Source organism: Rhincodon typus, chromosome 7 (assembly GCF_021869965.1).
Source record: "Rhincodon typus isolate 14 chromosome 7, sRhiTyp1.1, whole genome shotgun sequence".
In the NCBI taxonomy this organism is placed as follows: domain Eukaryota; kingdom Metazoa; phylum Chordata; class Chondrichthyes; order Orectolobiformes; family Rhincodontidae; genus Rhincodon; species Rhincodon typus.
This window is the reverse complement of record NC_063338.1, coordinates 74149391-74161324: the sequence shown is the minus strand read 5'-3', so window position 1 is coordinate 74161324 and position 11934 is coordinate 74149391. Positions and strand designations below refer to the sequence as shown.

The 11934-nt window shown below is 38.4% G+C and overlaps 1 protein-coding gene across 1 annotated transcript in view; it reads right to left on the bottom strand.

Annotated features, from left to right (window-relative positions):
- Positions 1-280: 280 nt before the first annotated feature.
- The window catches only part of LOC109915955 (rho GTPase-activating protein 15), a 580076-nt gene continuing 568422 nt past the window's right edge, over positions 281-11934 (bottom strand). Inside the window, exons 13-14 of the mRNA XM_048599243.1 lie at positions 798-932; positions 281-321 (exon numbers count right to left, since the gene is read on the bottom strand). Of these exons, the coding sequence (XP_048455200.1) occupies positions 281-321; positions 798-932 (176 nt within the window). The remainder of the gene's footprint in view (positions 322-797; positions 933-11934) is intronic.

The window sequence follows — 11934 nt, the reverse complement described above, 5'->3', positions numbered from 1 at the left end:
AGGCCAAATGACATCAAGCCACCACTTCTGCACTGGTTAAAAGCTGTTAGACCTTTAAAGTTTCTCATTTCTGATGAATAGTCATGAACTTGAAACTCTGCTTCACTCTCCACAGATGCTGCCTAACCCTACAATTCTCTCCAGCGTTTCTTGCTTTTATTCCTGAAGCTATATCTTATCACATCAAAGATCATACAACACAAAATAGGATTAATTTATCCTGTTACTTGAGTTTAATATATTAATAACAAAGAAAGCTTTCTTTCTCTCTCGCCATTATTCATTCCAAATGTTTACTTTCAAAGAATTGAAAACAGCATGCTTCAATAACAAACAAAACATGTTATAACAGCGTCAGATCTGTGCCAATGAGACTTTTTTAAGTAATAAAGTCCAACATGCAATTGAAGAATGAAGCTTGGGAACGTGTAGTAATTAAACCAATAGTTTATAATTCATCTAAACCTTCTGCTTGGAAATCTGCTTACAGACGTTGTGACAAACAATCAAGTTGAACTAAATATTAGTTGCAAATTAAAGTGGGACAGCTTGTATTTTTCAATGTTACAACCTTGCATGAAGTAAGTATAAAAGTGTACTATCAAAAATAAATTGCTGTCATGAATATTAAGAAACTGGAACTGAATAAACACAACTACATTCAAGGCACTGATTTATGAATGCCTTTCAGCTAGCAAATTAAAAAATTAACCTCATCCTACTAAATGGTTGCATGCAGAATAGAGAATTGCTCCTTTAGTGCTTTGAGGGTTAAATTAACATTGTATTGTACTTACTTATGGCATCTACAAATTGATCAAAAAAACTGTATGGAAAAAGTGGCTCAGGCAGCTCTCTGAAAAACATCTTTAGTGCTCCGGTGACGACGTGGATGTCCTCCCACTGGCTGTCATCCAAATTCAGCTTCTCTTCTGGGAAAACATGAGGAGAAATGGAACAACTGGTTTTAATGAAACAATTACAAGACACTAATTATTATGTTAATGTTTGCCTACTATCATCAGCAACTGTTAACAGCCTCCTGCACCTAGAGGTTTAGAACTGTGCAATTTTCCATAGAAGGACATATTCAGTCGAATACCATCTGCAGGAATGTAACATGTGCTTGTGCGCACACACACACACACACACACACACGCGCACACACGCACACACACACACACACACACACACACACACAAAGACTCGTGGTCATTGACTGGCGATGTCAGGTACATTTATACCCATAATGCTTTTGCTGGAAAATTAACATCACCATTGAACATGATTCAAAGCTATTAGCATTCAACGCTAAGGGGGGGCTGTGTAGTGGCAGCAACTGCTGGCTGAGCTGAACTCATGGGACCGGCCTGCAGGCCTTGCAGAGCCAACATGAGACATATGCTAAACATGGCAATTGAAAATGAGCTATTACTTTACATGTGTCAACTCTGCCACGTACAAGGGAATTAAAGCTAACTCCCCTTTTTTGCTTGATATTGGTGCCAGTTAAGAATCTAGCGGGGGGGAAGAGAAGCTATTTCATCACTCACGCATTCCAAACAAAATCTTGTTTCCTTGCAATTATTCTTTCCTGACTTTAAGAAAAGGTAGGAAGTACTGTACTTCAAATCAAATAGCATCAGTACTAATGTCAAGACGCATAAGTAAATTACTCTAAATTCCAGATTGATCATGGCCTAATGTTTGTGCATGTAATTCTTTCTATTAAAAATAAATGTGGCCATGCCCAGCACTATGAAAAAAATCTTGCTGCCTATTACTTAGAATAGAATATCACTGCTACAGCTGGTGTAAAAGTGCATTAAATGGCAGCTATTGGCACAGATTACCAGTATCTAGACTGTCAACTGAATGATCCAAAAAACACTACTGAAAATGGAAGATGGCTTTTCAACAGTAATTGATAGGTTGAGCGAATACTGCATACATGAAGAAGCATATATTAAAACAAAAATACAAAATGTGCGTAGAATTATTAAGCTAATGATATAAAAATCATTAGCAGAGATTGGTCCTGTGTCTTTGAAAATTTCAGATCAACAGTAACCCTCAATAATAAAAGCCATCCATTCAATAATAAAAGCCTGAATGAGAAATGCATGTACATCTAGTACAAGCAGCAGAACAGTCATGCCCTTCTTCACTGTCAAGATTGTATTATCTGATCTATCAAATTATCACAACCAGCAGTTCTGAAGTAAGAGGTTTTTTGTTTTACCATCCAAATTGAGGCATTCACTACCTATATTGATACGATTATGTTCGCACAATATTTCACATTCAATTGTTACATAAATAACCTGACCATCACTCTTAAATATTCCAATGTGTTATATATACACACTTAATTAACTTGACATGCAGAGATGGTTATTACATACTGAAACATGGCAGCTATTTTACACAACAAGATTAATGAACTGTTAATGCTCTTTTGTTGCTTTTGGTTGAGAAAAAAATGCTGCAAGAGTGCCGAGAGAACTATCTCTGCTGCTTTAAGAAGTATATGGGATCTATGATGTCTCATCAAAATTACTACATCTCCAACAATGCAATGCCTCAAAAGTATTGTAGCAGAGTATAAGTACAGCTGTGAATTCTGCAACATAGACAAGGGTCAACTCAGTCAAGCTGAGAAACAACCAGAGACATCCTGGATTTACCCAAAGGAATACAGCCTTTCCATCATTGTGAAAATGGGAGGAGTAGGCTAAGTCCCCAAATATGGCACTTAGAATTTTCCTGGGGACAGGTTGCATTCCTTGCATGTTTGTTATGCAGTGGCAGCTGCCTATATCAGTAATATCCGAATTGACATCTGAAATGTAATGTGAACCAGATTAGATCGTTATGAACTTTATTGATTTGTTTGGGTAGCCAGGGTACTCTTTTGGACACCCCTTTTGACATGATCTTGGTACACCTTTGGGGAAGGTCTGGGTGTCTTCTGGAACAGATGAGGTATAATTTTGAAATTAAAAGTAGGCATGAATGTGCGTAAAATACATCATTTCATTGTAACTATGAAGTTCAATGGAACAATCAAAATGAATTGTCAAAAACACCTGTTAAGATTTTTAACAGGAACCATCAGAATACACTTAACAAAAACAAGAGGAATTGTCAAAAACATCTTTTGTAAGTTCGAAGAAGAACTATCAAAACACTGTCAAGCTATCCAGATATTTAACATTCCTTCTTCTACGTACTTGAAAATAAAAAGATTTGTTTGGCTGTTAAAAATATTGTCACTTGATATTTCACTCTGTTGACATAAGACTGAGGGTTTTCATCACTGGAGTAGTGTTCCATGTCTGATTTCACTACATTCCACAATCTCAATGTGGTCTGTAGCATTTCACAATTTGATTGACAGCTCCAAGTAGTCATAGAAGTCATACTTGAAGTAAGACTATGACTTCAAAAGCTTGTTTTATAAAGTGTTATAAAATTAATCAAATGCATATTCTTATAAGGAATATTGGAAGTTTAACATTGTAAACTACCTTTCATGACACAGTGTTTCCTTTAAATAAAGATTGCAGTAGACTTTTAAAATGTTATTTCATTTCATCTCATCACAGGTCCTGACATGTGCCTAAGGTGTTTACTGAGTGAGTTAGACGAATAATTATATGGGCAAAGGGTGGTGTGTGAGGATCATGGATTGAAACAAGTTGTCACTTGGTTTGTATAGTGGCTGTAAGGTGTCATGAGAGAAGGTGTCATGGGAAGAGGGCACTGAGTAAGCAAGGGGTATGTGAGAGATTTTGATGGTAGATAGAGGAACGTAGATTGACATGGAGGCTATGATGGAAAATGGACATGGGTAAAGGATTACAGATTGGCATGGACAGTATGATGAATTATGGGAGCATTCGTGGGGAGCATGAGTTAGTATGGATGAGGTTTGAGGGAATATGTGCGTGGTCAGGGCTGTAAGGCTATGTTATGCTTTATCAGTTAGAATTAGAATTTCAGTATAGCACTGGAGCACAAAAGTAGGCCTTCCACCCAGCCTGCCTCTGCATTCATTTTGGGGTCACCTGGTCCAAATTGCACTAGAACCTGCCACCATAGATTGACAACTCCATGTTCTGGGATACAGGTCACGTTTGTGCAGGAGGGAGATGTCCTGAGTCTGTACTCCCAAATAGGAAGCAAAAATTCAGGCCTCAGTTTTTCACCCAAATGCTCACTACCATTTAGGTGTTCCAATATAGAAGTGGGATTTATGCTCTTTCTTTGTGGAGGATAAGGCAAAAAGGGAATAGCCCTGGAAGGACTGGGGTTGCTTTGGAGCTTTTATTTTATTCATTCATAGGATGTAGGCGTCACTGGTTAGGCAAGCATTTATTGCCAATCCCTAACTATAGATTATTAATGATAGTAGATTTTCCCCTGAGATGCCTTCAAAATCCCTGTTAAGATCCCTTTTCAGTCACTCCCTTTTCAGAACCTTCCCCCATGATGTAATACACAATGCTGCCGCTCACTCCACAAGAGCAAAAGAAAACACAAAGCATCTTGCTTAAATGTCGTATGTTTATGTCTTTAAATAGCAATTGTGGCTGGAGGGTGTATAGGGTGGGGGTTAGAGGGATAGTAGTGGGTTTATAGTAGATGAGGTGGATTCCACTTTGCTAATCAACACATTCACCTGACTAATGTTTAAGAAAAGGAAGTAACAGCACTTCTGATGCATTACTTCCAAAAGCTAGAGTTCTTTGTCTCAAATTAATGTATTCACTGATGACTTTAATCCTTTTGAAAAGTAAGGTCCACCTCTTGAAGATATGGAAAATAGAGCACTGTTGAATTTAAGACAGTGAAGAATATTGAATATACCTTAAGTAACTAAACTTTACTTAGTTAAATCATATGACCGAATTGTTATACAAATGCAAACCATGTGTCTTGATCTTAGGTTTCATCTAACCCAATTTTTTTTCCCAAGGAAGAAAATGTAACTTAATTTCTTCCCTTAATCTCAAACCATTAAAACAGAGCTGATGTATATCTTTTGATCTTTTCTAAAGTCTCAACTGATTATGAATAAATAAAACAGAGCTTTTCTCTTCAGGTTATTACAGATCCAAGGGCTGGATTTTGCCATGGGCTTCAGGATCCTGAGTCGGGACCAAATGAGGTCCCTGAGCCCACACTTTGTGTGACTGAGACATGTTGCACAAAGATGTTTCTGGAGGCAGCCTCTTAATTGGCTATCTTCTTGCTTACCATTCAGTTAAGGCCGATGGGCAGGCTCTTGATGTTACCAGGCCAATCAGAGGATAGACAGCTTTGGGCTGTCAGCAGACTCATCAAGCGAGGTGGTTACTGTTTGTGGAGTAAAGTGTTGGTTATATTTTTACTCTAAAAATAGTTGGCGAGCATGTTTGAAATGGGCTATGTCATCATGATGCCAGATCACACCGAATTAGAGTCTGAGTTTGACAGGTTCCATATGAAGTCTTCTTTTATCATCCTTTTTACCATCCCGTTCACTCACTAGAGAGTAGACATCAGCTTACCGTAGGCAGGTCAGAATATCGTAGGGGGCCTTAACATGGAGGAACTCTTACTGGCTTACATGAGCCATTAAATTAGTTCCATCCTGCCTGCTGTGCATATGGAAAGAGGAATTAGATTCGTGTGGGCCCCAATTGTGACCTTTTGCTACTTCAGACCCCTCTTTGGGGCACCTTAACAATGCAAATTGGCTCTGATAGAAACAGAAATGCAAATTGGCTGTGCCAGTTGAGTGTCAAAGGTGAAGGTTAAATTCTGTCTTGTTGGAGATTGTCATTGCCTGTCACTTGTATGGTGCAAATGTTATATGCCACTTGTCAACCCAAGACTGAATATTACCCTGGTCTTGCTGCATTTGGATGTAGACTGCTTCAGGATCTAAGGAGTCCTGAATGGTGTTGGACATGATGCAATCGCCAGCAAACATCATCATTTCTGATCTTATGACAGAGGGAGGGTCACTGATGAAGCAGCCAAAAATGATTGGGCCTAGAGATCTCCCCTGAGGAATATCTGCAGAGACGTCCTAGAGCCGAGATGAATGACCTCATATGGCCTCCATATTCTGACATATCATTCTGTGTTTGTGTTTATAATGCTAATTTCTAATTATCTAATAGGTTTATTTTCTCTTTTGATGGGCTTATAATGGAGTTGAATCGTCAAACATTCGAATGATATTCATTTTCTACACATACTACCTTTACAAAATCAAAACTCTTTATCTTATAAGTTAAATCACGTGCAATATAGTTTACTACTATAAAACTCCAAACAGAAGTATAAATCACTTTACAAAATTATTCTACAGGTTGGAGTTTTTGACGCAATGCAGTAGTTATATAGAACAGTAACTTACAAAACTGCGGGACCTACACATATCCTTTTTCAAATTTAGCTTTTAATCATCAAACCAGCCCATTCACATGCTGGCTTGATCCGGATTCCCATCTGTTTGATTGAAAACACTTCAGGAGTATCCTTTTATTACATTACATGGTTTTAATTTAAATTGACTATAGCCTAGTGGGTCTGTTCAGAACAGTCAATGCTGAACAATGACATCAAGAGCCTAAGGCCTAATGTGGCATACAGTCACTTTAAAGAACAGAGGTTTTCAGTTTGTTGAAGTCTGTCAACTACTTTGAGCTGTTTATTCTCACCAGGGTGTCATACCCCCTACATGTTTCTTTTGATACAATCTGTTTCATTTGTCTTCAGTCAATTCAAATCTTACCCCTTAGCCTCACTACCCCAACTCACTTTCCATATTGTCTGGGCTAATTCAAATCAATTGATCCCTTTCCATAACTCTTACCTCCCTTTCACATTATAATTCAGTACTTTAACTTCATTTTTTGAGAAAAATTCTTAAATAAGATGCATGAGATCATTTATAACGTTCTCTCTACACTGGCTGCAAATTACTTCATCTGATAATAGAGTGTGTTATTATTTTTGTGATTAATTATTTTCTTTACCATTAGTTTAGCATCATTGAGTAGCTGCTGCATTCGATTTTTTTTATACCAGGGTTAATGAAAGTATTATTGCTCATTTAAAACATTTCATTTAGTATTTTCATAGTCCACACAGTGATACAAGATTCTCGAACTCGATTCAATCGGTGACAATCTCAGAACTGAATAACTTCATATTGATAAAAAGATAAACATGACGTTGATAATTCTCATGTTTTGAAAATCTTCTGACAATTACAAGTTCATGTCTGCTACTTAAATTTAAATTAAGGGCCTGTTTTTTTAAAACTTTTTTTATACGCCAAAGGAAGTAACTTATTACCTGGATGCCTAGAGAAACGCTGATGAATTTTTACCTGCTAAGCCTTTTCAGAATTTTAGCAGCTTAATTTGCAGTATTTTACTTTTGCTGCAGATACCTGTAGTTTGCGGAGTTAAGTTACTACAATTGCTGATATATAACCAGCTAAAATACTTTTGGATGCTGTTGTTATATCCTCAGAAGATAGATATTTTAACTAATTGCATATGAACAAAATACTGACTTAATAATTAGTGTTTATACAACAAAATAAATCAGAAAGGTCAGAAAGTTAACATTTTCTGAATAATAATGGAATGAGAATTTCGGATTGCCAGATTTGGTTACAAGCAATGAAATCAGCACACAGCATGTATTTTTGTAATATGGCACATTTATTGCAGAGTATTTTCCAGAAACATTCAGCAAAGTCACAAGGAAGTAATGGTTCAATAACCACACTTCTATCAGTAGTTCAATGAGACCTTGCATTGAACACTCTTAGAAATGACGTTCTGATTGTCCAAGGAAATTTCACGGTAACATTAATTGGCTTTACATCTGATTCACTTTTAGACACTAGCTAGGGATTGTCCTGACCTCATCCAGCCATGTTATGTTTCTCAGGTGACAGATGTTCTTGTCAGGTGAATATCTCTTGATATCTGGTTTCTTGGGTCAATGCAACAGCAATAGAAAGTTAAATACTTTTTCGACCAAATAACAGGCTTTTCAAATGTCCCCAGTCCAATTAGTTACACACATATAGTTCCCAGTCCAATTGCTCACAATGAAGACATCTTTCGGAAGGTTGTGCTATGCCAGCAATACATATGGTCTATGATTCATTGTAAAAAGTCAGTCTTCAGACATCCCTTTACAGCTGAAGGAGTAAGGCCCTTAACCATGGAGCTTCTCTTGGGGAAATGATCCACGGAAGATGTTCCTCCTTTTGGATTGTGTGTGGTGCTTCAGATCATTTCAAAATTGCTTGACCTTTAAGCAGATCATTTTTCAAATTTTATAGCTTGTCCTCCAGCAAGTGGAAGGTGTAGTGACTTTACAAGAGGTTGTCAGGATTATATATCATTTGATACTTTTTAAAAAAAGAAAAACCTTCATATGATTTTAACCAATTTTTAAAGCCATACATAACCATTATTAAAGATGTTTTTGGATGCTTTCAGATTATTTTATAATGTTGCGTGTTATCTATATTTTTGATGTATTATCCAGTTTCCTTTGTTGTAGATACTATTGCCTCTGACTTTCAATTCATTTATTTCATTAGTTTTCATGGCCTCCCAACTTATGTACCATTTAAGCTTAAAGTGGAGAAATTGGAGGTAAGAAAGTAGAAGTCAGCCACCTGCCCATAAGTCATTATCATTATGTAGAAACGAGCCCCTAGAGAAACTAAAGGACTTTGGTAGTGGTTTTGCCAAGAAAATGACAACTTCCTTCGGATAAACTCAGGGCCTTTACAATTATTTTTCACCAATACAACAGCTAAGATGGGTTAATTAACATGTGGGATGTTTCTGAAAATCATTTTAGTGAGTGAATGTTTAAAACTGGTGTAAGGCATAGGAATTTTAAATGTTATGTTCTGGAGACAGAATTTGGTATGTGTTGCCTCTGTTTTACTGGCAGAAGATCTTTATTGATTCAAACAGCGCAAAGTGTGGAGATTCAGTCAATCAAGCCTGCACTGCCGTTTCAGTAAAGATATCTAATTAATTTCAGATTGCTGTTCATTCCCCGTAGCCTTGCAATGTTTTCCCCCTTCATTTATTCATCAAATTCTTTTTTTGAATATTGCCACTGAATATGTTCCCACCACTCTTTTAAGCGAAGCGTTCTTCGTTGTGTTAACTCACTTTACCGGAGGCTCATTCCCCATTGTACCTCAACAGAGGTATAGTAGGGAGTCGTTCTCTGGGATTTGTGGATATTGGAAGCTGTGCTAACAGTGAGGCCAAACAGGTTGATGGTCAACACACAAATCCTTCCAATAGGCCAATAACAGGCTCGTGGAGCATCAGTCAGCTGGAATTCTACATGCATCAAATGCAGCACAACAGCCCTTCTACATTAAAAGCTTCTTGTCATTGGCTGTACATGGGAAGTATCCTCCTCGCTGTGAGAGATTGCCAGAAGAAGAAAGGAACTCACTACATAAAGAAAATGTCTCATCATGTTGTCCCAGTTTTGTTGCTAATCGCCTTGAATCTGTGCCCTCCGAAATACCAACCCTGCTGCCATTCGTCAGTCAAAGCAATTCATTAGTTTTAGTAAAGCCCTATTCCGAGTGCAATCCCCAGTTTGACTATGTACCCTTGTCCTCATGATGGCCAACTTTGGTTGAAAAACGGGAAGGGTCACTTTGGTGTGGTGGGTTATGGTGGACACTTGACAAGTCTGGAGGATGGGATGGTGTACTTAATATAAAGGGGTCAGAGTGTGTGCAGCCTTGAGGTCATTGGGAGCCAATGAGTGGGTGGTGGGGTGCCACTTGTGACTGATTTAGAGCAAGGAAGGTCTGGGGGGGAACATGCACAGCTGCACTAAAAATGGTGCCACTGCCTTCAGGAATGGATTTCAAATGCACGAGGATACCGACAGTCAAATTGACAGCAAGCGACTGCTGCTCCTGGCATGTGCATGTACAAAAAGTCAATCAATACTGTGAAAAAGGAAGGCCTGACCCAGGAAATGGGACCAAAAGCCAAACAATGGAACTGTCCTGGAAAATCAGGGATGACTGTTATCCTATCCATAGCTGGTACCATTCTCGTAAATTGTTCTTGTAACTTCTCCAAGTCCTTGACATCATTTCTAAAGTGTGGTCAGGATGTGCTCAGAACTGAACTTATCCAGTGGGGGCTTAATCATGGTTTTGTAAAGGATTTGCATAACTTCATTGCTTTGTACCGAAAACAGAAGTTGCTAGAAAAGCTCAGCTGGTCTGGCAGCATCTGTGAAGGGACCCTTGTAGGTGTTGGGTGTTGCCATGTATCCACTGTCCTTGTCTTTTTAGGTGATAGAGGTCACTGATTTGGAAGGTACTGTCTAAAGAGCCTGGGTGTGTTTCTGAAGTACATTTCTGAAGTTCTGATTATGGTGCACACTGTTGGTGGTGAGGGAGTGGATGCTTGTGGATGCAATAACAATCAAGCAGGCTGCTTTGTCCTGGATGATGTCAAGCTTCTTGGCACTCATGTTGCATTCGTCCAGACAAGTGGGGAGTATTCCATCACACTCCCAAGATGTGCCTTGCAGAAGTTGCACAGGTTGTGGGGAGTTAGGAGGCAAGTTACTCATCACAGAATTTTCAAAATCTGATCTGTTTTTGTAGCCACAGTATTTGTAGGTGGTATAATTCAGATTCCGTACAAAACCAATTTTCAGGATGTTGATAGTAGGCCATTGAATGACAAGGTGCTGGTTATATTCGCCCTTGTTTGAGGTGATTATTGCTTAGCAGCTGCATGGCATGAATGCTACTTATCACATGGCAGCCCAAGCCTCGATTTTGTCTAATTCCTGCTGCATTTGAACACGGATTGCATCAGGATCTGATTTATTGCAAAATGGTGTTGACCAACATGCAATGTATTAGCATGTCCAGGGTTTATCATTAATAAATGGAATAGTCTCCAATTGCTGAAAGAGTCCAGTTCCAACAACACTCAAGAAGCTTGATGAAATCCATGATAAAATAGTTCACTTGATACACCTGATACACAAACATCCACTCCCTCCACCAAAAACAGTTAGCAGCAGCAGTGTGTACTGTCTACATAGCGCACTGCAGAAATTCATCTTAGACTGCACCTTCCAAACTCATGACCACTGCTGTATAGAAGGTCAAAGGCAGCAGACATGTGATTATACTGCTGCCTGCAAGATCTCCTCCAAGCATCTCACCATTCTGACTTAGAAATATATTGACGTTCCTACAGCATTATTGGGTCTAAATCTTGGATCTGCCTCCCTAATAGCACTATGGGCTACTTACATCAGATGAACCAGCGGTTCAAGGAAGAAGCTGACAATGACTTGCTCAAGGGGATCTATGGATGGGCAATAAATGCTGGTCCAGCCAGCAATGCTTACATCCTCAAATGAATGGAAAAAAAACAATCAGCAAACATCCTTGATGGAAGAAAAGTCATTGATGAATTAGTTGAAGGTGGTTGGTCCTTGGACACTACCCTGAGGAACCTTTGCTGTCATGTCCTGCATCCTCAAAGATTTCTGTATCCCTAGGGTTCTTCGCTCCTGCACCTCTTTAACATTATCCCACATTTTTCATATTGCCTTTCTCATCCTTCCTAACAAAATGTATCACTTCACACTTCTCAGAATTAAATTACATACACCTTTGTTTTGCTCATTTCACCAGTTAGAACATGTTTCCTGAACCCTGTTGCTGTTCTTGTCTTTGGTTAGTGCATTTCTGAATTTTGTGTCATCTGCAAAAATCATGCTAAATGGTGAAATAAGGCAAAATTAAGGCATTGAAATGTGTTTGTCGAATGTTTACTCTTAGCTGTAGATGGTTACATGCAATTTTTGAAATAACAACTTCTATCT